This window comes from Triplophysa dalaica, chromosome 22, assembly GCF_015846415.1.
Source record: "Triplophysa dalaica isolate WHDGS20190420 chromosome 22, ASM1584641v1, whole genome shotgun sequence".
Taxonomy (NCBI): Eukaryota; Metazoa; Chordata; class Actinopteri; order Cypriniformes; family Nemacheilidae; genus Triplophysa; species Triplophysa dalaica.
Window position 1 is genome coordinate 12,022,327 of NC_079563.1, and position 27,982 is coordinate 12,050,308.

The 27,982-nt window shown below is 41.8% G+C and overlaps 1 protein-coding gene across 9 annotated transcripts in view; it reads right to left on the reverse strand.

Annotated features, from left to right (window-relative positions):
- auts2a (activator of transcription and developmental regulator AUTS2 a) overlaps positions 1-27,982 on the reverse strand; it is a 278,605-nt gene that overhangs the window by 17,438 nt on the left and 233,185 nt on the right. For 8 of the 9 annotated variants that reach the window (XM_056736577.1, XM_056736576.1, XM_056736575.1 and 5 more), the window contains one exon: positions 11,226-11,274. In XM_056736577.1, the coding sequence (XP_056592555.1) occupies positions 11,226-11,274 (49 nt within the window). Of the gene's footprint in view, positions 1-1,680; positions 1,734-11,225; positions 11,275-27,982 lie in introns of those variants that run through there. The other variant, XM_056736580.1, reaches the window with a different exon arrangement.

Sequence of the window (27,982 nt, forward strand, 5' to 3'; positions counted from 1 at the left end):
ACAAGTTAAAATGAAACACCTAACGTGCCTTTCACAACGGACACAACAGCAGTGTCTGTGTGTTTACTGAGCGACGTTTAAAGTCACTATCCATGCAGCGCTCGACGCCCCATGCCGTGTTTCTTTACATGGCTGCTGCATGTGAATCTGATTGGTTGTGGGTTTGTCTAAAGCTTCTCTCCTGCAGATGTCCGAGGTGGTAACTGCTGGCCCTGTCAACATGGTCAATCTGCCATAATTACCACGATTAATACAGAGAATGTTTTTCTAAGCACTAGTGACAGACGTACTGCTCCCCAGAGCCTCGAGAACACACACACACAATTCTACCCATCCCACCACCTCACAAACACATCGTGACTCCATCACACACACCTCATTCACTGCATCACACATCGCCTTTTCACCGTCTTCGTTTCAAGCTGACAAGCTCCTGCTGTTGGTAGTTCCCTTGCTTTTTTGCACGAATGTTATGAACACGTTTCTATGAGGCATCCTGGGATATCACGATCATTAGAGTCAAATCAAACAGAGTCTAATCGATATGAATGTCCCAAAAATCCTGTCTCGGCATCTCACTCAGACTTTGAAAAGGCCCAGCAGATGGATCTACATACATCATTAACTGCTGATGTTCCTAAGGAGTTAGTGCACGTGTGCGTATGTGTCTGGTTGACTTTGACAGAGGGATAGATTTCTTTCATGGTGAGAACAGTGTTGATCTCTCTGAGAACAAATCTTTATATATCCCCGAGGACTCGGATCATGTGCACACATTGAAACCGGAGAATCCTCTGACAGCAACTGGGAATGTCACACACGCATGCAGTGCCCACAAGGGCGTTAACAAAATATCCGTTAATGTATCGAGTCACTCGAGGAAAGAGACATAACTTTTTTTGTCAGTCAATACAGACGCCATATTTCATTTACACAACTACAGCATGTTAGACTGTCTGAAGTTTTATTTCTTGGTCTTAACACCTGATGCTCAAATGACACAAACTCAACAGTATGGCATAATAATCCGATTGCTTTTTTGTTCCTTGTCTTTGTTCGTTAGTAAAGTAATACTTTAAAATCAGCTCATGTAAAATGCTTAAACTATTACCGGCTACAAGTTTAATGAATTGAAAAATGGCACCGGTGACCGCCATCGACTGGTAATTTCATATTCTTTCTTTCTCTTTAAAAATCACGTATATAACGCTATAAGCAGACTGCTGACAACTCGGTTGTAAATATCTACACCTTGTAAAGCAGGCAACCCGCTGAGAACCGAACTTGAACTCGGAGGCTTCGTGTGACCTCGCAGCCATCAAGGGTTTTAATAGAGGCGCGTTTGTCAAACAGATGCCCCGCTGTTAAAAGTGAGACAGTTGTGCAAGATCCTATTGCATTCACAGCGTTTAATGTAGTCACACACTAGCAGATGGCGAGCACACCATTCCTGACACGTACACCCAACTTATTCTGCAAAAAAGGATTACAAGACAACACCTGTTTGCTGTCAGTGACGGAAAAGGAACAGACGACGTTCCATCACCCGGTGTCCTATAGTTGATACTTGAAAGCTTTTTTAAAACTCACTATCACAAATGAGCCTGAAGGAATACACAAGTGATTGCATTTATATGCACACTCACGCACAGACACACACACACACACACACACACCTACCCATCTAGCACGTCCACCTGCTGCCTGTGGCGTCTATCCTGTGCAGTGGTTTAATAACACATATAGCTCCGTTCGGCCCCAGCGGTGAGTGGCGTAACCCAGTGGGTTGTACCATATAGTGTTTAAGGAGGTGGAGATCAGTGTGTGTGATTTCAGACCAGCGGGGTAACAACCATTACTGGAGAGAGGCAATGACTTTATGAGCAGTTAGTCTGACACCATCCACAGAGACAAATAACAATCCCACCAAGCATGTGCTTACACACACAAACCACTTATTAATTTTAGATAGATACAGATGTTTTAGTCACTGTCAACATCTCAGGTCTAGATTTGCTATTATATTTAAATATAGTTGACAGAATAATATACAAGCTTGTTCTATGGTGTGACTGCAATAATTTAGAAAAAAGTAACGATTGAGATAAATCTCTATGCTTTTTTAAATGATAAATATAAATATTAATAATATAAAACAATGTAATATTAGATATTTTAGAAAACTACAATTCTGTCACCTCAGGTTGTTCCAAACCTGTAAACATTTCTGTGTTTTGCTAAACACAAAGGAAGATATTTGGAAGAATGTCAGTAAGCAAATAGATCTTATCCCCCATTTACTGCCATAGTAAGGAAAATGAATACTATCAAAGGAGGATGAAATCTGTTTGGGTACTAACATTCTTCCAAATATCTTCCTTTGTGTTTAGCAAAACAAAGACATTTATACAGGTTTGGTAAAACCTGAGGGTGAGTAAATGGTGACACAATTTTCGTTTATGGTTGAACCTTCCCTTTAACAGTTTGTTTTCTAAAATGTGCTATGTCACAACATAGGACGCATGTATATTTGTAAACTATATATATCTATATGGGCACCAATATATCAGCGAAGTTCTTCTAAAACCTTGTATCTCCATATTTTGTGTCCATCAATCATTACACAGCGTTTAATCACTTACAAAGTTCAGTGTTTTCTCTATTTCTTGAAAAACAGCAAATTTGGACATTTGAAGTTTTGCAAAGAGAATATTCCCACTTAAGATTTCGTATTTGCTTTCGTGCACATATTCATAAATGACTGACAGGCTCGACACACTGTGTGTGAAACAGGGGAGAGAGTTTTGCCCTTCATGAGATCTTTGGAAACATTAGCCCTCCGACAGCCCACCAAAACTGGCACTTACCAACTCACAGAGTCTGTGTGTGTGTGTTGTTAAAGCTCTCTCATTACCCAAAGCTCATGTTTCAGTAAGTTGGGGATTAAAGACACACATGGTGTGTGTATGCCTAAGGGGTGTTAGGACTAAGCCACCTGGAAACTCAGCCTTCCCAGGGCATGGCCGTAAACCAATCCGTTGGCTAAACCTGTTGCCAAAGAAATCTAGAATCCAAAGCTAAGAATTTCTTATTTCTCACTTGTTTTGATGGTCAGACTGCTCTTGCTGTTATGACACGCTCTTCCTTTCAAATCAAACTCAATGGATCACCCTGTGTTGCAGTGGCGATCGATGGAAACTGGGCCTCAAATAAGTGACGCAAGTCGGGTGAAGTATTCCGTGTGTGTTTTCTAAACGTCTTCGTTCGTTTATTTGAAGTGTTCAGTGAAGCCAAAACGGCCAGCTGCCTCGGAAGTCTCTCAACACGCTCTTGAGTATGACAGAGTTTGGGTGGGTGGGAGAATTGTATGGCAATCCGGGACCCCCTCAGAACCTGCGAGACCTTGGGTTGGGTTACTGTTGAAACAAAGCCGGCTCTGTGCAGGGTAGATCTCTCTCCCTCTCTTAAATAAACTGGGTTTAGACAGACACATTGACACACACATTTGAAGCTGAGGGGCAGCTCCTGTCAGAATACTATGCATTTGTGTGTATGTTTGCGTTGCATCTAATCTAAGCAGCGGCCCTCAACGGGGAGGGTAGTTTGCTTTTCCAATGTCCCCTAAGCCCGAGCGGCGAGCTCCAAACTGAAATGTCTGGTTTAGGATGTCACTGTTTGTATAAAACTTAATGCAAGGGATACAGAGTGCCATTTAAAACCAAAATCAAACAGCGCCGTCTCAAAGCAACATAATCTAGAACAGATGGTGACAATCCTGCGGATGGGACAGCTCTTCATAAAGCTTTTGAAACCCACCGCCCGGGTGTGGAATCTTCTGTGAATGGAACCAACGGTGATAAAATGGAACATTTCACACTTCATTAGTGCTTATTTATATGAAAGCACATACTGGATTTTCCCTCCAGTGAAGAATTCTCTGGAGCAACCACAATCTGTCCTAAAAATGAGAAAACCCTTCTGGCAGGCTGGTTTTATTGTATCACATAGGTTTATGACACCACATTAATAAGAGGCTGAAAATATATGTATCAGAAATATTTTCCGTGTGTCTAGTGAGAGTGCCATACAATCATAGTGACAAAAATGCACAGCCCACAAAAATATTGAATATTTCTGAATAACCTTGATAAAAATTTAGAATAGATCAAAAACCATATTGCATTTTCGTAAGCTCTGTATGATCATGATTGGTCGAGTGGGGAACTCGTATACTTCTGTACAGTTTTACTAACATTTCAACCGGGAATTTAGCATAAGTGACGGCAAAAATAAAGACAGGCAAAGAGTGTTTCTGATCCTGCCCGTTACGCCAAAGGTGTTTATTTTACCTCTGCACAGTTTTGAGTGATTGTCAGCAGACGACCAAATAGATGGAGGGAGCGTCAGAAAAGTGTGTAAAAGTGGAAAAACGTAGAATCTTTGGGGAGCAATTAACTGCCTCCTTTTCCTAGTTATAAGCTCAAACGCAGTATGTCTGTTCACCAGCTGTGCCTCTAAACTTGTTTTTGTACCCTCCTTTTCAACAGAGCGTTCAGTGTTTACCATTTAAGTGAGGAGCTCTCACCCCCTGAGGGACCACAGGGGTGGCAGAGAGGTAGTTATCCCACCCAGAAGGTGGTCGTTCAAAGCTTCTATCTTCTGCTACCACCGTGGGTGTCCCACAGGCAACTATTTTGCTCTTTATGGGTCAAAGTTTCAGCCTGGCCTGACCCTACTTCAGTCTGGTGCTCATCTATAGAAAACATCCATCAGTTCGGCTGGAGAACTGCTTTTCCTTCTGGACTCGGCACAGCTGCGTACTACTCCTCTTTTGGTACTGACAATGCACAGTTGTGTCTATCTGACTTCAGATCACACACAAAATGGTCACCAACTGCTAACGGGAGACTTGGATTAAAGTACAACAAGGGAATTTCTACAAAAGCCGAATCTCTTTTAAAGCCAAAATGAATCCAAAAAGACATTTTACAGTCTGCGATGACAGAAAGCCTAAAGGCAATTAAACCACCCCTTTTCACTGCAACCTAACCGTTGAAGACGCACAAGTATTCCCAATGTGATAAGGTTACGCAGAGCAAACTCTGTGGCTGACATCTTAAGCCTCAGATCTAATCCTGCATTAGTTAAACACACTGGCCGACATCTTAATCAATATTTCAGTGGAATACTGGTAAAAAGATTGAGGAGATTTCAGTTATCTACAGATGCACATCCAAGCACAATGACCCTCCAGTACAAAACACACATGTGCAGGTGTGTTAATACAGCCTTCTTGTTTTAGATGTAAACAGGGGTGTGTGATGGTGAGTTTTCGACAGTTCAATTGGTGTCAGATCACTAGGAAATGGCAACAAAAATAGAACCCTGACCTTTGACCGAACTAACCGTTGACCTGACCTCAAGGGCGGGCAGTGAAATGATCTGACGTGGTCAGGAAAATGTGCTGCATGACTTTTTATTTACCCCACAACCTTTCTATTAACTCCCCTTTCATTCTTTCTACAGCAGACTGTTAGATGTCCAGAGACCTAATTACTGCGTCTTTGAGGTTTTTGAACAAACATACTAAAGCACGCACACAAACACACATCTCAAAGTGATCTCTTCCTGGCTGCTAATCGCTCAGTTACCACCGATGCCTCAGACTGCCATATGCATAATTGGACAAAATGAATAGACAGACCTGGGAAAAGCAGAAAGAGGGAGCTGGAGGGAGAGAAAATGAGCTACGATTTCCATCTTGTCCAAACAGAGGGAAGCAGAGCTGCGAGGTGATGTCATTGCAGGTGTGAGGCAGGGTCGAGACCGCAGGGAGTCTTTTCACTTCTGTTTTTACTTTCTGCCACTCATTCATTCAGTCAACCACCGTAATACACACAGACGACAAGACCACCATCAAAGCCAGTTAGCGCACACACACATACACGCACACATCGTGTTGTTACGTACCAAGATCTACAAAGAGCAAAGTGTATAGACGGAGATCTGTTTCATCCTGTCTCACTTGACTCATCCCCATCCACTCAGAGACTTAAAGTCTATGGGTTAATGTGGGGACATTTTAAGTGCCTTAAGTTAACCTCTAAGTATCAACACCTTTTTGGTTTGTTTAAACAAACAAAGGGGTTTTTAATTCCTCTCTTAAACAGAATTTAACACGGTACACTTCGTTAATGTGTTTTAGGCACCGTGAACAAATTCAAAACAAAATGATTCTTTGTTAAAATCGCCACAAAACGACAACAGCCAATTATACAAATAACTGAGCACAGCCTGGTTTTCCACAAACATACTCCATAATTAAATTCCTTTAAAACACTTCAAGGTCCTTTTTATTCCATCAAATTCACCGAGGAAGAAAATTAGAGCCTGTCTTTGTAAACATGGCTGAGCTCATGATGGACGCTGCGGTAGACAAATTAGCGCTTGTAATCTTAAACATAATCTTATTCAAGAAGTTTCCCCGGCAGTTAAAAAAAATCCTAGCCTTGCACGTGCACTAAAATGCAAGTCTGAAAAAAAATGGAGAGGCATATAAAGAAGTCCGAAACTGTTGCTAACAGTTGCTCTGTGCCCCTCAATAGGCGCTACTTTTATCTCTGGAGTGCGGCCCATTCAAATGTTTGTGCTTGACTTTCATTTAGCTTGATGGCTTCCAGACTCCCTGCGTTTATTGTGGCATGTCGGATATAGTCATGTTTACACAAAGTCTCTTGTCTCCCTGGCCTCTCTTTCTTCCTCTCACTGTGACCCTCCCTCCAGTCTACCAAGATGGATGGATTTACTTTAGTCCTTCAACCTCTGGGGTTTGGGAACAACCTCGGAATGACCTCTTCTGGGGAGCACGAGCGAGACCAGAGCCGGATTGAGAGAGTGTAGGAGTGCAGCAGTGGCTATGTTATGACTACAGGCGGGACGGACCAGGATGATGGATAGCCTTAAACGAGTGTCTGACTTTCAATTCATCACGAGTTCCCTTCGTTCATGCAGTCTCCATCGCCCTTTCCAGCACTCCGAAACACACCCGAAAGGCACTTATAAAAAGCCTACTGAAAAAACAATAATCATATGCTTATAGCACTTTGCTTACTCATACGTAAAGACAACCACACACACATCAATGAGCAGGGTATGAGGGCGGGTGGTGCTGTTGCCTACAGGCCTAAGGCAGTAAATCAGGATGTTGCCCACGGTGTGTTAACCTCTGTGTGTTTGAGTGTCAGGGGATGAGACATCGCCGCAGACTACAAACACTGTGCGCGGTGAATTACAGCCCATCTCTCATCACACACACACTCACTCACAGAGACATAAATTAAAGATCGTCTCTGTACAAACGAGGAGGAAAAGACATACACAGTCCACAGAGACATGTTAAACCATCCCGGGTCGAGATGCAGTGGAAGGCTAGGTCAGCTGATGAAGAACAAATAATCAGTCATTCCCCAGAATAGACAGACAGATATACAGAGGCATTTCATTGATCCTCGAGGGGAAATAAAGGAAACTGGAAACTTCATAAATCATTCATTCCAACTGGTTACTCAATGCAAAACAAGACGAATCAAATACATGGCCTGAGAGACTCCTTGAGATTACAGACTTAACATAAGAAGTGATTGAAAAAAGCCACGAAAGACGTTGTGATTTTACCCGACGTTATTACGATAGCGCCATTAAGATTTCAGAGCAAAACTCCCTATTTTACATCATGCATGAAATCAACAATGCAAAAAAGATGCCTGAGACGGTCAAGCATACCAAAACAAGAACGTAACTATCACCAGGCACTCTCCTCCATAAGCTTTCAGGGTTTATGAGAGAGTTACAGAGTGCTGCGCTATCTCAAGTGCTCTCCACATCCATCCATCCAGCACTTAACACCTCTCATCTGCCTCAAACTCCTTCTCACTCCTTCTTTTTCATTCTCTCTATCCTCCCCAACACTATTTTTTACAAAGGCCACACTATGTCATGTCCTCTCAGGTCATGAGCAAATTAACATGCTGGCGCGTTTGCGCATGCAGTAGATTGAGCTTGTCGGGCCTGTATACTTAAGGGGAAGAGGGTTGGTCTGTTTCCGCTATTTTTATGTACTTACAACAAACTACCAGTACCTACTTAAAGTTAAATTACACAAGTGAACTCACACAACAGCGCTCATTGTGTAACTGGGGGTCGTAAACAGCGCTTGCATATAAAAACTGCTTCCTCCTGAATTATAAATGATGAATGAAAATAAACTTTGTTACTGGGAGTTATTACAAACAAATCAACAGTAATCTGTTTAGTGGTTGTGCTACTGTGGACAAAAACACACAGATCTGAGGAGGATACTGTGCTGACCATCTTTCTCCAAATTCAGATCGGATGATCTCGATGTGCAAATCTATTAGACGCTGCATCCACCTGATCGTAAATTAAAAATGAGTGGATGAGGTGATCGAGTCCATTTGAAAAGCTGGCCGTTCGTACAAATCTGACTTATTCCCTACACGTTTTTTTTTCACCTACACATTTGCCTTCTGGAAGGATTTGATTTTAGTCTGCGTAGGAGCGGTTTCAAAACTATGTGGCCGCGCTCGAGTTGCAGCATACAGAGAAAACACTGATCACAATATAATTGCAGAAAGCGTTGTATTAACAATGCGGACCACATTGCTGTCAAATTATGTGTGATACAAAGAACCCGTGAAAAAAACCTCAGTACAGAGTAAATTGGTGAAAGTTCATTTGAAGGCCCTTCACTGGGCTGTTCTCACTGAAACACCATCCGTAACAGAGCAAAGAGCTTCTTCCAAGCACAAGACGCGGGCGATGGATACACTAATTGAGACAGGCTGGTTGGCAGCCACCTGCAGGCTATGTGAGAGAGACAGTAATTAAGTCGAACATTTAATGATTCTGCTTAATAGGAGTCTGAGAGAGAGCAATAAGGATTAAAAAACGGAAACAAGCAACAATTACACAACATAAGGAGGAGAGAAAGAGAGGAACTCATCTGAGATTGAAGCATCTTTGCAAATAAATCTTTGGAATAAGTGAAGATCACACATGTTGTCACTCATAAAAAGATGGCGAAAGAGAGCAAACAGAATCAAGTCTAATCCTGTTACCTCCTTTTATTACATAAACATTCCCTGTAATACCTCTAACACTATTCCAACGCTCAAAATTGGTTGGAAATGGCACAATTTTGAGAGAGATTTATCTTTCGGCGCCTTTCTACCTATGTAATACAACCCTGTCTTAAAACCAAACAGGCCTTCAGCCTTATAACTGATCTAAGATCCATTTTGCTCCTCTCACAAAGAGTTGATACGCACTATTCCCTCAAGAGGTTCCCGTTTCTCATTTCATGGTCCAACATGGAGCATTTCCTGAACACCCACTGCCAGAGTGTAAAAACCAACTCTCGTTTTAGGCTCCAGGCAAATATTGACATCTTTTCTTTCGCCCGTCTCGTTACTCCAAGCCCTTCAGTTCTGTTCTCTTTCTTCTTTTGTTTATACGGGTTAAGAGTCTGGAAAAGCGGTAATCCTCTGCGTCCCGCACATACACGTCGTCTTTTATCTCACTTAAAGCCCTCCAATAAAAATACCACCGTGCCTAAGTTCATCTGCACCTGTGTTCTGGAGCACTATACGCTTTTCTCCATCCCCTTCTGCCAACGGAAAGATTTGCATATGGCACGGCGAGAAGAGTACAAGGAGACGTGAAGGAGAGAGATGGAGAAAAAAAAACCCACATTTAAATGGAAATAGAGCCTGCAGGGAGACGAAGTGGCCTGGCAGTCAGCGAGGAGAGAAAGCGTATTTGTGTACCGTTTCCCAAGCGCCAGCTTTTCAAAAGCAGAGAAGGCGGGCCAGTGTTGGTTTAGGGTGCACAAAGGGAGTTTTAATCCTTTCAGAAGGGTCGTAATGGCCACGGTGAGGCGTTTCCAGGAGGGAAGCCTCTCCGAAAAAAGGGGCCGCCATTCAGCGCCCCACTGAACCCCACAAATCAAACCACTAAAGGCCTTCAAAGAGCAGAATGTGGGAAATGTGTTTGGGGTCCTGAGGGAGTAAAGCAGGGAGGAACAAGGGGCTTGTCGGCATCAATCAGTCCCCCTCTCTCACCTCCTCCCTGGGGTCAGATCTCCTTCCAGCCTCCGTCGGCCCCCCATCACACTCTCTATCCTAGTAACGCACCATTACAGAGGAATGTGGATTCACAAGGCTGGGCTCCATTATGTTGGCCTGCTCGAGGTTTGTAAAATGGGGGAGCTCAAATTCCAAAGGCTTTAAGAGCAAATTAGCGGTGTGCTGATGGGCTCCTGCTGTCTAAAGACACCACGGTTTTAAAAGCCTAAACCGACTCCACTCCCAATGGCTGGATCCTTTGACTCGGTTGATCTTGGGACTGCACACAAGTGCATGGCAGAACATCAACATGCACACAAAGAGCAGGCGGCGTGAGTGTCGCAACTGGGCGCTGCATAAGCACAACGCGTGTTTTTAAAATAGAGCCGACAAACAATATCGCACAGGCGGAGTATCAAACCAGCGGGGTAGAATTGCTTCTTCCACTATCATCGTCGCGGTCTGTGCCGCAGATCCGCCACCTTTATTTAGCATTTCACAACTAATCAATTTCCATAACAGAAGCCAGACGCCGCTGCACATGGGACACAGTGTGTGGCGTTTACACATGCTGTGCGCCTGAAATGGATTTTCTCATCCATCACTCAGCAGCACATTGGGATGTGTTTAACAGAGTGGCTCAGATGGATTTCTGCCTGCACATACGCAGCACGGATACAACAAACTGCGCCTGTCAATAGAACTGTAGTCAGTCTCAAGGAAGCGCATTATTCTCCACGTCGTCCGGGAAAGCAAAACAATTCAAGCGTAATCTGACAGACACTCTGTTAAAGAAGGCTTTGTGGAAATGAAATGTACAGATTCACAGTTCATGACATGTTTGTAAACGCTCAAATCCTAATAAATATAGCAATAATGGTTATTTTTGTAATATGTGAATTATGCAAGTTATAGATAGCAACAACTATCTCCATAAATCACATTAATATACATGTTTTCAGATACAAATATTGAATTGAAAGCAACTGCCTTAGGAACAAACAGTGAAGATTTACATAACACTTTTACATATGAACAGCAATTTCACAACGAGCGTGCTCAGAATGAGGAAGTCCACCGTACCTTTAACTGCAGCTGTGCTGAAGAGTTTCTCTGAGCTGGCATCTGAGCCCTAAGAGAGAGAGAGAGAGTAAGAAAGAAAGAATCAGTACATCTGCTTCAGAACTTAGCAGGTGGGCTTCATCATCAAAGGTAGTGCAGTACTAATGAGAGCAGTGAAATGCTTTAACTTCTCACAACGGCCACGGGATGGCACTGTGGCTCCATGCGTAAAAACGACGCGCCGCACTGGAAGCCGGGTTGAACGCATTTAACATCGCTACGTTATTGTGCAAACATCCAACGTTGCAATTTACACAGCATTTAGGTAATGAAAGCCTATTTAAGTGACAATGCGGTGTCAAAGGGGCATTGGCTAATTGAATCGGCTAAACAGCAACAAAGACAGAAGCATTAGAGTCTATCATTAGACTCTAACCTGACGAATGGAGGAAAACAACAAGAGAGCTTTTTATATGTAAATTCACGCAACAATAATAATTGTGCAATGGTAAACAAACACAGTGACGATAAGAGGTACATTTATAATGGGACATTATGAACGGAAATGCATGACAATATTCACTGAAAAACTGCTTAATTCAAAGGATTTTCCTTAGGCTTCTGGACATGTTTTGCAAAAATATCCCCATATTCAACTCGAGGAAAAAATTAAAAAGACAATATAAAGACAAGCCTCTCAAATATTTCGTTATTTTGGATACATCTCAGGCAATCTGCTTAAAGTAGCCTACACACCTGCATGTAAATTGCAGTGTGTGGGGATTTCAATCATAAATTAAGAGGAAAATAAAATATATTCATATAATATTCTATTGTAAAATGCATTGAATCACAGGTGCAATTCCTATACAAGCGTCGTTATTTTCTTATTATTAACGACTTCAAGAGATGTCCACAAACGTCGCGTTGAAAATGACCGCTTTATTCAAACCACAAGCATCTGGCAACATTCACTGCAGAGATTTCAACTTCAATTTTCCACAACCATTCAAATCCCATAATGACACGAAATAAGCTCTCCAAAAGACAAAAGCCATCGAGAAATCCGAAAATGACTTCCCCCTATACCGTCGAATGCCATTCACTTCATCGCCATAACAAGTGAAATAGTCCTGAATATTCTTTTGGTTGGAGATAAAACGTGCGGGTACCTTTTGATGTGGCGAGATTGGCACTGAGGAAAATAAGTCAAGAAATCACTTTGGTGGTTTGGTAAACACGGACCCGTTTCACATTCAGCTTGTCAAACAATGTAATCCACAAACAGGAGAATTCCTCTCATTCCCTTTGAACGGATGACAGCCGTGCAACACAAAAAGCCTTTCCAATGAAGAACACATCCACCAGAAGCGCAAAGCGAAAGCGACTGTCGGACAAAGGCGCAAACGCGTCTCGAGCGGAGAGAAGTGCAGAAATCCTTCAAAATGCCCTTCGTACGCGAAGAATGATGTATGCGGCGTGTGAAATCCTCGCCAAACGTCGCTTAAGGGACGCTCCCGTTTGTGCGCTTTTGTGTCAGGAGCGCGCTCAACGAGAAACCATCCGCGCAAGCCTATCTCCCGTGCGCTATAGGCGCTCGTGCGGAGCTAGAAATCCAACAAAGCGTACAGTATTTTCCTCCTATGGTCGGACTCAGAATGGGTGGAGTAAAAACTCGCTGAAAACGTCGCTTCCTTCGCTGCTTTGCGGTCGTGTCCCGTCGCTGGTTCCCGTGCACTGTAGCGCGAGTGCTGCTTGTTTCCGCGCGCTCCGCAGCGCGTACAAACTCTCATTCACCTAACTGCTCGTCTCTAGCGATCTCCCCTTGCGACCGGGTCCTCCCACATCCTGATTCAAACCTGACTTCATTCAGCTCTTACCCCCTGCTTCTCTCTCTCTCTCTTTTACACACACACACCGCTCAGTGTGTATCCCCAGTCCAGCTCTGTGCATGAGTGTGTGTGTGTGTGTGTGTATATGGCAGTGTTTGTGTGAGAGGTGCTCAACGAAAGCTATTGGCGGCGGAGTCCGAAAAGTGTGCAAACAAGAGATGGAGGGACCAGGAGAGAGATAGGGGAGGAGAGAACAGGAATAGAATGATATTCTTTCAGTCTTTCAGTAAGATGATGTCAGCAGTTAATGAATTTCCCAGTTGGGTACATCTACTGTGAAGGCGAATAAGACAGAGCCTCTCTTTATAAGCAGCACACACCTCTTTTTCCTTCAACTGGAGCCTTCATGCCAGGACGGCTTCACCTCTCCACCATCAGTGCTGGGGTTAGAATAACTCCTGCTGATCTAGAGCCTCAAAGACTTCCTGAACAGCAGCTTTCAGCATGGTGCGAGACACTGAATAATTGGTTTGGCAAAGAGCTCGACTTCATTTTGTAAACATTTCCTCATTATCGCAGTTTAGGAATAGTGTAGATGTGTCATATAGAAAATGAGATACGGGGAGAAATGGCTTCACTGCTGAATGCGTGTGGAGGATATTTAACACTGGGAACAAGAATTAACGCAGACTAAACTGATCAACCACGTCTGCGGCGATTATACGCCAAGACTGGTCCTGATTGTGTTTCCAAAGCCTGGTGTAATATTAACCTCCTTCCCCCAGGGTCTGATGAAAAGCCAGAGGATCTATTTCCACTAACCTCGGCCCATGGACACGCAAACCCAAACAACCAAGCAATCTTCAGATAATGCCGGACATTCCTAGAAAATCTCCTTAATCTGAGTGATTTGGGGTTTTGTGGTTTAGCAAACCAGCATTAACCCTGTGGGCTGCAGGTCAATGGATTAACAAGTGACTCCCATTGCAGTGACCTCTGACCTTCACTGCCCTGGACCGAATAAGAGACGGAGTAAGCTTATTGCTGAATGTTCATCTTTACTTCTCAAAGTCTATCACTCCTTGCCTTTCAGCCTCCCCTGAACAAAGGAAGATTTTACATTGAACCATAGAATAATTATAGATTTGTTTTGATTGATTATTTTTGAGTTCATTCTCAATAACAGTTATGTGGAATTTAATCAAAGTTTATATCAAAAATGGTTTGTTATCTTTTCACGTCTGAAAATAACTGTGTCCGTTCTTAGCTTCATATAGATGCACTAAGCAGTCCCAGTAAGGAATGCCAAAGAAAACGAATAGGATCTTAACACAAGGCACAAAACGTGATGACACCCAAGGGAAAAGGACAATTGGAAGAGGGCGTGGCCTTTTTAACTACTTCCTCTCACATTTTTGCCCTCTGTTAATTTACTGTGTCACAACAAGCCTGAGGTAATCTAGGTTCACCCCTAAGAAGCAGCTGAGACTCATTAGGCTTCTCAGACTCTGACCTAACTGCAGGACATGGAGAACATGTTGAGTACTGCTAAGGGCCCCCTGCTCCACGTCCCAAGACGATGTGGTCAGCAGGGTCACTATTAAACACCCTCAGGGTCTCAAGGAAACGTCATTGATTATTTACCTTACAAAGTGCAGAGGACACTTACACAATGAAAGACTAAACTTTAAAGGATATTTCACCTACAAATGAAAATTCTGTCCTGTTTGACTTTCTTTCTTCTGCAGAACACAAAAGATATTTTTAAGAATTTTGGAAAACGAACAACAGTGGTGACCATTGACTTGCATTAGCTTTGTCCACAAAATAGAAGTGAAAGGGTACCAGCGTTCTTTGGTTCCTAACATTCTTCAAAATATCTTCTTTTGTGTTCTCCAGAAAGAATGTCATATAGGTTTGAACAGACCAGAGGGTGAGTAAATGATGACAGAAATGTAATTTTTTGGTGAATTATCAGTTGCAAAAGCAAGCATTGAACGCTTTCTACAATTCACACAGGCCTATGCATCATATTCTCATATTCTTCCTTTGAAACAGAGGTTAACATTTACGTCATAATATATTTCTTTTCTACGTTTATGGCATGGCCGCATAGTATATTTTTGTCAGGGCATGACGGTGGCAAAATTGGTTTGGCTATAAAAAACCTCTTGCCGCGTTTTTTCATCTATATTTGATCAAATAGATATGATTACATTATGATTGCATATATGGAGCATGTCGGGGTTTCGGGTCGGGCGCACCGAAGCGGTCCGCATCCCCGGAATCAGAGCTCGCTTTCCTAAATGCCTATCATCAGATTTGAGCGAAACCCCAAGCCTGTGATTACCGCTCTCCGCTCCACAATCAACGTCCGGATCTCTAAACGCAGATTATTTTTAATTCAAATGAAACGCTGACAGACTACAGAGAGCAGAGAGAAAAAGAAGGAAAGAACTGGAAGGAAAGCAGCGAGAACATGTCGTAGAGCTGCCAAGAAACTAATTTGAAGTGGCAGTGGGGTATGGAAAAGCACTTGGCGACGCTTGCCAGAAAAGTGGAATAGGAGATCAAACATTAATATCTTAAAGTTATGCTATGCATGCCAGTAATTGCTGTCTGCGCCTGTAAAATTCCACCTATAGACCATAAGCCCTTTCTGCTGTCGTTTTGTCATATTTTATTCCTTTTTTCATTCTTGATCCTCGGCTTCAAAGTAACCAGAGTCAGATTTGGACTTTCCCCTTTATCCCACCCCTCGCTTTCCTTCTCTTCCTCGCTTTCTTTCCCACTCAAAACGCAAGGTTTAATTTTACAGGAACTCCGCGCTAGATTGCAATCACAGGAGATCGGCGCTCTGTTATGGTCTCGGCGGCTATTACGGAAGCAATCTCTCATTCTCTTTATCCCTCTCGCTCTCTTTTAAAATATTGCCATGCATGAGTGTAACCTGAGGGGACAGGATATAATGTGTTAAATAGGGTAGCTCTGACCGGCCCTTGTCTGTAATCTTCTCTCTTGTATTCTCTGTGCTCCTTTCAGCCAGGGCCTTTGAGAGAGAGTGAGAGACACTCAAAGAGAGGTCCATTTCTAGTGACACTTAAAACTTCGCCAGTCATAAGGGAACATTGACCAGCTCATCTTGGAGGCCCTCCAGGATGGTATTAGCGCCATGTAAAACACCAGATCAACAATGCCAGCGCGAAGGAGGGGAGAGAGTTTTTGGGAGACAAAAGAGATGGAGAGCGATCTGCTTTCTTCTGTTCTTTCCGCAAACCGAATTTCAGAGCGATAAGGCTCCTCGGGTTCCATACGCGGCTCCCGTCTGCAATCTGCTAAACGGAGGCCTTCACACGGATCTGTTTTAGAGGAATTAAAGGGAATGCGAATGTGTCTGTGTTGTAGTGGAATATCAACACTTTTTGTTTCAGAAATGTGGAGGATATAAAGGGGTCCATTCGAAGGCTTTACTTTGTATGTTGGAGCTGTGGCCTTTACATGAGCTTTTAGCACACATCCTGGGACATAGAGGCATGCAACCACCATAGGCACGAAGAAGGTCATGTCCCTTTATTAGACTAGAAGTCAATTGATACAGACTTTTCAATATTAAAATGTATGACATTTCACCCGCTATAGTGAACATTTGCTCTGGCATATTGAGCCTTGGTGCTCATGGAGACTATGCAAGTTTGAATCTGGCTCCCAACATTGATCTTGCTCTCTCTTCACATGAATAGATTTAAATAAAACAGACGTTTTATCTAAAATGACTAAAAAACAAGGCCACATTAAGTATTTTGCCCTAATGGATACAATAGGGGAAAAATTCCCTAAAAACAAAATTGATTCCATTTGGTGATCTACATTTGTCGTATTAATAACCGTGTATAACAAAATGGTCGCTCTGAAATGTAAGTGAACATATACTGCATACCCGAACACACAGAGCTATGGAAGCAAAACTCTAGATAATCTTCCACCTTTCTGTTTTCAGGCAGCACAACACTTTTTTTCTGCTGAGACTTATCTGCGTGAGACCGCTCGATGCAGCCTATGACAGCTCCTCTAATCTCCCTCCTCCCCAAACACAGCACGCTGACAGCCGCTTTCTTTTCCTTCCTCAGATTCCCTACCATACATATATTAATCTGTCATTCACACAGCGGATAACAGCATGGGACGATGTACACGAACACAACCTGCCGTGACATTCAACACACATTTACACATTCGAATTACAAGTAAACTTTGATTACGCTCATTTAGGAATTGTATTAAATACATTTTGTATTGAATACGTTCGACACAACAGAACTGAGAAGGCTAGATATAACTGTGGTCAGGAAGACGTGACGGGAGCCGTGAGGCGGGGCCGGTGGCGTGATTGATAGTTGGAATCAGATGTGCGCACACCGGTCCCGCATATCTCACGGAGCATAAGAGGACGAGCGAAGGGACTGCTGACGAGAGAGGACCAGGCCTGGGTTTATGTTGTGGTTTGTTTTATTCGCCGGCAGTCGTCCGTGAGGGGCTGCTGGCTGTCTTTTAACTTTTTTTTCATTGTATTAAATGTTTAAATGTTTGCCGGTTCCCGTCTCCTTCCTTTTATTGAACCTCATTACAATAACATAAATGAGTAAGGAATGGACACAATGTGATTGTGGTGAGGAAGGCGGGACGAGAGCCGTGAGGCGGGGCATATGTCATGGAGGAAATCGGGAGCATAAGAGGACGAGCGACGGTACTGCTGACGAGAGAGGACCGGGACCGGACATGTTGAAGTTTGTGTTTATGTCGACCATGAGGTGGCTACCCGCATTTTTCTTCCGTCTTGTTGTTTGTTTATTTTTTATTAAACTTTATTTAAATGTTCGCCGGTTCCCGCTTCCTTCCTTCCGGATCAAATGAAAAATAGCTTTACTTTTAAAAAAGCGCGTCTTGACATCCATGTGTTCTATTGCATTCGTTTGCGCTCCGTTCAGCTGTTCTAAACACAGTACTATGAAGACACCTTCAAAGATGCAAATGCAACAGGTGAACCGGCTGTAAAACCAGACAAATTCTTTAGGGATTTCTAAAGAAAGATTCGGCAACCTGCGACTATCATTATCTTTGATATACCGAGTTTTGCACATCGCTTATATGAACATAAAAAAACATAGAGAATAGAAGACGTTCATCAGATACACGGAGACATTAGGAATTTTAAAAGCAAGCCATCCATTCAGACTAAATTATCTTCGGCTTCCTTGCTTTGTGATATGAACCTCACATCGCGTATCATTTCACACAGGTCCAGGAAACACGGGCACTCAGCTTACCCAGCGGAAAAAAGAGAGAGTGAGTGTGTGTAACAGAAGTATTATCAGTTTATCTAGATACTATCTCCCTCAGTCAAAAGGCGCTTTAGAGCAGGCAAATGGTAGGCACAGCACAATGTTCGACATTATCTCCATCTGGAAGCCCATAATGACACGGGGCAGAGTCGAGCCAGTTGGCTGATAAGCCTGGGCACAGGGCTAATCCCTTCACCTCCCTCTCTCACTTTTAAAACAAACTCGACAGGAAAATTGGTTTATCCCTCCTGTCTAAAACGCTCTGGTTACGCCCTTAATATGTTTTCGTCTGTCGTCCGCTCGACATTTCTTCAGTGGGAAGGAAAAGAGAAAAAGCAGAGGGCCATTTTGGTCCAAATTACCGGCATGACTGAGATCACAGGTCACTGTGCCAGGAGTCATTTCAAAGCAGTCAGTCATTCCGAGCGCTGCAGACGCACAAAAGAACCATAAAAATCATCACGAAAACAAGCGCACGAATTGAATAATGCGTTGAAGCGATTCCAGCATATATTCATTGAAATGATCGGGAGCCATATGGATATAATTGGGCTATATATATCTTAAAAGGAAAAAAGCTTATGAACACACACATAACAAATACGCTTTTATGAGCATGTCATATTGAACGCAGGCCTATAATGTTAAACACTAGAGTACGTATAAGAACACAATGTAATTTTGTGTCATAAATGTGTCATTTTGTAATTGCTCTGATTTTAAAAGAGTGAAACTGCCCTTGGTTTAATCTGGCTTGTGTGCATTATGGTCACGGCTTTACTGATGGAGGCTGGTATCTAGAAATAAAATCCTCTTTGTGACAACTGAACATCTGTAAAATGTTACAGTATTATTTGAGCAAGTCAGAGTTGTACTTTGGATCGGTTTATTAACATAGTGTTGCTGATTTCAGATTTATCTCCCCAAGTCAGGAAAAGCAAAATGGGTTTTTAGTTGATTACAGGACCCCTTTGTGTCTCATTGTGAGGTTCCTTATAAAAGGAAATACAAAGATCAGCCTTGAGAGAGGATTTCAATCAGAGCATCCAGCAGCAAATATGAAAACTAAACTGTAATTAGTTTTTATTCACTATTACAGTTCCACGCCAGGTTTTGTTATGTAAATGTACATTATTGTATCTTTTTATCTCATAACAGTTAGAAGATCTCCCGTATTTCTTTTATTGAGAAAAAATATTCTGTATTTCAAAGCGATGATGTCCATCCATATAACAGAAGGGACAGCGGAAAAAAAGAGACGGCAGAATAAAGGGATTAACAATGACAGATAGATAGACAGACAAAGAGGGAGGGCAAGCAAGGCAGAGAAAACAGCCCGCTGTGACTTTAAGGAAAGTCACAGCGGGAAAACGCAAAGGAAATAACCGGGAAACGCTGCATCAAAACCTGTCTGACCTGCCATGGATCCAGAGCGCCCGCAGCGCTCTGGATAGCTGCAGAAGCAAACACGGACGGAGTGGGGGGTGAGTAAGAGCCAAGTCTCTAGAACGCCCTGTCAAGACCTCTCTGTCAGTCCCAGCGTGCAGAGAGACAGCTCGACCCCTCCCCTATGCCGCCCCGGCCAATTCACTCCAAGCTTCATAGGGCTGAAATGCTACAAAGTGGGAGTCTGATGACCAGCTGTCTGGGGATCAGAGATGTCCTTAAGACTTCAAACGCCAGCAGGCTGACAAGCAGCAAGGGAGGTCTCTCTCTCTCCCTCCCTCGACCCCCCCCATCACTCTAACTGCATCTCATGGCCTCACTGGCCCTGGAGGGGTTTCTAATTGCGTTTCACAGGGAGAGCCGAGCTAAATAAGGTCCTTGTTCTTTCCCTGGCTGCTACCCTGCTGGGGGGCAGAGAGACGAGAGATCGTGAGGAGGTGTGTGACAGAAAGCTTTAACATGTCAGAAATCCTAAGAGCGAGCGAGACGGAGAGCGAGTGGTTCGATTTCCCGCAGGTAACAGGAACATGGCGGAACGAATGCGAGAAATGATGATAGAGATTGAACAAAAGGGGAGTGATGGGTTCGGAAGTCTGGAATTGAAGCGGTTTTAACCCTTTGGTTGACAAATGCACTTGTGCATGCATATGCAATAGAGCCGGGTGGCATTACTGTGTTTATAGCTTATTTATGTCCGTGATTTTACAAAATCTGTCACTAGAAACCTTGATCACTTTTAATAAAGACAGTTTGGTTGATTATGGGAGAGTTTTTATTGTTTATTATTTCATGTAGAAAAGATGCAAATGTGGGTTGTTTATGGTTACTAAGCAACAGAACTTATATGTTAATTCGAATATATTTAAAATAACAAATTTTAATGAAGCTCATCCAGCAAAATTGACAAAAATGTAGAACAATGCCTAAACATTTTTAGGTCTTGAAAATAAATATATTACTGTATATATACTGTAGGGTTTGACTCATACCGCCTACTCCCACAACAAATCGATGAAGATGAAAGCAAAATCTATTACTCACAAGGTCTGAGGACATGGGGTGGGCGGCATGAGAATCTACTTTGAAGCTCTCCGGATTTAAATATTTCATGCTCATCTCTGGCCCCTCCCCCAGAGAGCTCCCGCCATGTTTGTGGCAACCGTGGCCTTTCATTATCTACCCTTCAAAGTGGGCCGGCGCTCGGCGATGCCGGCAAATGGCAGCCCTCGCTGCAATCTGCACTACTCTTATCTGTGACAGCATCTCATTAACCGCACATGGCAATTAAAACAATTACTGATAAGAGAGGTGTATCAGAGCCCACAAATGCACAACAGATACGAGATGTCTGCGGTGATTAACACACGTTGTTATCAGGAGGAACGCTAATCACTGTCTTATCTCGAGTGTACCGCGCTGCCTACACGAGCGCTCGCACACAGATGTGCAGACTGACAACGTGACACAACTTATCACGGCTTATTAGGAAGAGCTGATTCGCTGCAAATCAGTACAAATGCAAATAAAGTTTTCAGATCCACAGTGTCAATTAAAGCTGATTATCTCGGGAGCTCAGACACTGTAGCTTACAAAACCAATGAGTAACAACAGGCTATGTGTTACAGAGATCACATTAATCATAGTAAAATGGCTTTTTCAGTCACAATTTAGTTTTTAAACTGTGGTGGAAACAGCAGCATATGATCAATTATACCAATATTTATGTCTTTATGTAAGATTGCACCTATTAGTAACAACTACTACTTATAATAATATTACAAAGTCAGGACATGCTATGACTTATAAGAGACATTTGCTCAGGGGGACCCAGGTTTGAGTCTTGATATAGATATGCCCCTCTCCCTTCTGTAAAAAATCCCATAAAAAAAGATTACATTCCGCACAAAAAAAAAAACATCAAAAGCATTTTTTGTAAATTCAGTTTTGTTAATGTTAATTTACACCAAACTTGTACAGTTTATTTTTAATTCAACATTTTTACCAAATTTCATACGAGCAAAATGCGTAAAAAACATGTAAAATTAAATAATAATAATATGATTAATATATATTTTTTGATTCAAAAGTAGAAATCCCAAGCCCACTTTATTCAGTTATACTTCTAGTTTTTTTTTCAATATTCAATATTTCGTTTTTTATTCAAACGCCTTTTGTTATTTTGAATAGTTCTCATATTATTATTGTTAATCTGCACTGTAAAAACTTTAATCTAACTGATTTATTTTAATATTAACAGATTTTTGAAACGCTGTAAAAATGTGAAATTATAGAAACAAACTTGCAGAATGGGTAATTTAATGTTACAAAAAACTTTTCTTCCTGGTGTACCAGCTGTTGGAATATTGAAGTTTCTTACATTCAAATACATTTAAAAGGATGTTTTTTAATATTACCTCTCTTCTATTTCAATTATAACGTGCATAGTCTAAAAAAAGCTGACCAGACCACTGCAAGTTGTATCCTGTGGGGCTATGTGAAAAATAAACAAATTACATCAAATTTGGATTGAAGTATATCCAATAATTCATTACATCAGTAGTTAATTATCACTACTTATGTCGGCTAAACAACTTCTAATCTTGCACTAATTTAATTCACAATTTTACAAATCCATCCTCAATCCGATTTCATTGCCGTTTTTTATAAATCTCTACCACAAAAGCTTATTCACAGTGTGTTTGTGCTCACTTCACCCGTGTGGCTCTGCCATACCGACACATACAGTAGATTTCCAGGTGGCTGTAGTACATATCTGAGTGTGCTCATATAAGGGCTGTCTGTCTGCCTGTAATAGAGATGCCTTTGAGACGGGCCACACTAAACCGCCCGGCAGTGGAATTCCTCACGTTCTCGGCACACTTGCGAGCTAAATGTGCACTTTGTGAAGCCTCAACCCCGAGAGGAAACAACACGTTCACAGCACAGCGCAGTAAGTAACACACACGTGTGGAATGCTTGAGTCTAAGGGTGTTGATTTGTTTTTATTTAGATTTGTACAGCTTTGAACGGGTGAGAATGTGTGTGGGTGTTCGGCGTATGTAGTATGATTGTGTGCAAAAGTGTTAATGTATGTGGTGCATGACGTGTTTGTGTGACATGTACGTACGAGCGTGTGAAGTAGGTGAGTTTCCTGTCAGGTTTTGTGTGTGAATGTGAGTTAAAAGTGTGGGTGCGTGCGTGCGTTCGTGTATGTGCAGTCCTAAACCCATCATCAGTGGTTTTCTCAGCCCGATCTTTTTTAACAACACAACATTAGTGAAACAAACTGACAAAAGACCAAGTGGATTATCTACACACAGGTCTCATCAGACATGCTGCAAATGCTGTAAACCGGACATAAAAAAATACACTGATACACATTTGAGAAAGGGAAAACGTTTCAGTACTCTCATAAAAATACATCCAACGGCTTTTAAAGAAACCACTGGGAAACCAAATGTAAAACAAACTATTTCCCTCTATATGTTCGAATGTATAAGCCTAATGTCTGACTGCTGCCTCTTCAAACGCTTCCAACAATGTGTTCTAGCATCAGGAGGCAGATGGAGGCTCATAAAGCAAACATAATCTGTGCCAGAATAAAGCTGTTCTTCTCCAGGTGCTGAGGCAGATCTCTTCTGAGAGCTACAACCAAATGGAAGCTCCAAACATGGGCCCTGCGGCATTTATCAAATCACACGGAGTGACATTCACGGTTAGCGAGATCCCGAAGGGCGAGTTTGTTCCTGCTGCATCCAATGAATTCAAAGTTCAGCCACATCAATGGAATCCAGTTTAGTTAATGAGTTGTGTTTGCTAAGCAATGATCGCTGTTACTTTTGCTCATACTTCAGGTTAGGGATTGGAATAAACCCTCTCCACCAGTACACTTCAGACACATGACCTCAGAAGTAATTTAATGAAAGACAACTTTTCAACGTTTAATCTGTAGGATTTATCTCATAAAACACGTTATTTTTCAAACTGTACATGGACTGTTAAGTCATATACAGGATGTGTCACAAGTATTCAAAGAGAACTCTTAAAGGGACAGTTCACACAAAAATGAACATTCTGTCGTCATTTCCTCACCCTCAAGTCGTTCCAAATCTGTATATATTTCTTTGTTCTGATGTACACAGAGAAATGAGATATTTGCACGAATGCTTGTAACCAAACAGTTCCTGGACCCCATTGACTACCATAGTATGAAAGATATTTGTAAATTTCTGTTTTGTTGAACACAAAAGAAGATATTTTCAAGAATGTAAGAAAGCAAACAATTCTTGGGCACTTCTGACGACCGTTGTCATTTTTCTTACTATGTCTGTCAATGGTGGCCGAGAAATGTAAAAAGCATTCTCCCAAATATACTTCTCTGTGTTAATCAGAACAAATAAATCGAAACTCGAAGGTGAGTTTATTTGTTTTTTTGGTGAACTGTCCCTTTAAGAAGTGGTACATATGGATGCTATGCTATTTTAGAGACATGATACTGTAGGTAGTATTTATTTTGACACATGCTGTACCTGTACTTAAAAAGTGTTTCTCTAAAGACATACCTTTGATTTGACAAGAGTTAACATTACAGAACAATGTATGCTACTTTAAATCTTAAAATTCACTACAAAACATGTGCTCTCTCTAACACGCACACTTTGTCTCAGCTCACACACACACACACAAGCTCGGCTTATCCCCGTGGGTCTCTCACTGGGAACTGTGGTGTCAAAACAACATTGTCATTTTTTTCCTCTCTTTTCCGTGGTGTTGTTTTGTTCGGCTGGCCGCGTCCGATTCCCCACGCCCCTTCCCAATGCATTTTTCAGAAGTTACGCTGCAAACATTGTGTTCCTACACATCAAAAAGACTATTTAGAACCCCCAGGACTAACAGCTCTTGTTAAATCGAAGGTTACACTTGGCACGGCCATAAAAAATTGAGCAGCTAACTATATTAACCAGGCCGTGCAGCGTGAACTGCATTTAAAAGATAACACGGTTTCTTTTAGCATTACTAATTCATCCACAAGGCCTGCTGGAGAAACGCAAAAACACTGGGATACAGAAGCTCGTATGGGTAGAGACATGAATTCAACACGCTCTTTCTGTGTCTGTCTCACACCCGGCCTGAAACATTGATTTCACCCCGTAGCGTTGATACGTCTTCACTCGCAAAACACCAAAAACAAACTCTCCCACCATGGAGAGAAATTACCCAATCGCTGCCTCTCAGGACGCTGCCAACACACCTTTGCTAGATTATATTTGCACGCTAACTAAACCTGAGAGCAGGAAAGAGAGTGTTTCAGTGGACAATTTTTTTTTTATGAAACTAAAGTGATTTCAAATCTGTTTTTGAGGAATATATTCCTGATAAATAAATACATTTTTCCATATTCGTCAAGTTTATTCTTGTCTGTGATCTAATTTTCTTTTCATTCTAATACCATTTTTTATTTTAAATACCATATAAATATCAAATAAAATTCTATCCTGTTTACATGCTGAAATGTTTTCAATAAATATTTTTTTGCCCTAATGCACATATTTGACAGAATGCACATATTTGCTAGAATATTTAAAGGGACAGTTCACCCAAAAAATAATACCAATGAGGCATTTCTCAAAATATATTTTTTGTGTGCCACATAAAGTAAGAGTCTCCTTGTATCTTCATTTTTTATTTTTATTGATAAATCATTATTGTTGGCCACCCGTCATGTTTGTCTGTGTATTTTGCAAATATTTAACACAAATAATTAACAAACAAAAATATAGCAAATATCCTCTCAGCTTTTCTTTCAAGTGGCCGTTTTGGCGATACAAGGTTTCAGTACGGTAGCAACAAACAGATTTTGAATGAATAAGTCTTAACACCGTTTTTATTTTCGGACGCACTATCCCTTTAATAAACAAAATACTGGGCGGGCATGTGCGGATGTTAGCACACTCTTAAATCTATATGTCGATAAATAGAATCACGTCTGATCTGTCATCTGTATTGCAATTTGTCATGGGTCACATGTGAGTAAAGGTCGAATGTCAATGTTCAGACTCGAGGTGCTTAGTTGTAAATAATTCAAGACTGAGTGACATCCGATCGACCCCTCGTGAAGCAGGCCAAGGATTTGCCGCTCACACACACACACACACATACACGGTTCTTCCTAGCATACAATTGTTCCCTGATTACTCAAAGCATTCCAGCAAATGGCTGATTACACAATCAGGGGCCTTTGAAGCGGAATCATTCTCCTGTGGCTTCTGTAATGGAGGCAAAATGAAACCTGTCCACTTGCCTTAGAAGAGCCATCTGATGAGACCTTCATCTGGGAAACGGAGAGCAAGAGAGGAACGGAGAGAGCGGCACGAGGGAAATACCCTACTAACACAGCACATCAATCATGGCACCCATGTGGGAGAAAGAGAAAGAAATGTGCTCCTTTCCTCAGCTTCTCGCTCTCTCAGTGGGCTTATTATTTTTGTGGAGCGTCTGGTTGAGGTGCTCAGGGAAATGTGAAGGTGACTGTAGTACACAGATCAATGATTGATAGAGCTGAAACAATCAATCCATCCATCCATCCATCCACCCATCCATGTATTCACTCACTGGAAACTGTTTCAACACTTTGAGTAATTATCCAACAGGGATCTTTAATTTCGCCCCGTTGGCAAGATTGATTTCTTACGCAACATGGAAAACAACCGATCAAACTATCTGGAAATGAAATGTGTGGCCAATTGCAACATGCGTTTTTATTCCCTGATTAAACAACAAGCGGTGCACAAAAGCACAAACATTTAGCGCTCAAAAAAAATTCTTAATATTTTCCCCCTAATTAAGAATGAAAAACGAATTTCTTGAAAAAAGGTGTTCCTATTAACTACCAAATGAATCACGAATGGCTCTTTTTTCTACAAAGCAAAATAAATCCATTCCAAATTTGATCTTGAAGCAAATCATAATGATGAGCAGTGCGCAAAATCAAAACCGTTTCGTAATCCTGTTGGCATCGCTCATTAATATTTGTCCAGTGGGCGGAATATGAACATGCAAATCTTACTGATTGGTCTGCTGGAGAGTTAATGCAAATGAGAGAACACTTGTCCGTCTTAAAGTGACAGTTCAGCCCCCCCAAAAATCTGTCATCATTTACTCACCCTCGAGTTGTTTCAAATCTGTATAAATTTCTTTGTTCTGATGAACACAGAGAAAGATATTTGGAAGAATGCTTGTAAGCAAACAGTTCTTGGCCACCATTGACTACAATAGTAGGAAAAAGACAATGGCAGTCAAAAGTGCTTCTGAACTGTTGCTGTCTTCAAAATATCTTCTTTTGTGTTCAACAGAACAAAGAAATTTACAAAGAGCTTTTTCCTTTTGTGGTAGTCAATGGTGGCCAAGACCTGTTTGGTTACAAGCAATCTTCCAAATAACTTTCTCTGTGTTCATCAGAACAAAAAAAGTAGAGTGAATTAATGTCATCTTACACTGAATTTTATAATACACACTGTATATGTTTTCAGTGTGCTTTGCAATATCTACCCATGTTCCTATGGATCTATCCGCCCTCAACACACCTACTGTACAACTGCACTGGGTGTCAGGGAATCGATGCCGGGCCGCGCTGTCAGGGCCAACAGATGTAGAGTTCTCATTTAACACCTGACAAAGCAGAACACACCAGAGAGATGAGTACAGGGCAGGGGTCGGGGGTCAACATGCGGCCTTGTCGGTGCTAAACATCAGCCTTCGGGCTAGTTGGGGTGAAGTAGAGAGAGACATTAAAGCACATAGGGAGTTTATAACCTGACTCGGCCCTGAAACTAACACAGCTATGTGGAAATCGGATGCCAGGGTACAGTTTAGCATTAATTTTACAAAAATATCTGACCGCAGAGTGCAGTGATTGACCAATGAGAATGAAGATTTCTAGAGAGTCATATAATACCATGTAACGCCTTACAACATGATACAAAAGATGAAAAAACATAAGCTCATGACTATAGTAGATTTGAGCAGAATTGTAACAGTATTATACTGTGTACATGAAACTATAAAATTGAGTAATTTAGATGGATGATTCACACCACTCAAAAAACATAATGCGCTTCTAAACCTTTATGACTTTCTTTCTTATGCAGAATGCAAAAGAAGA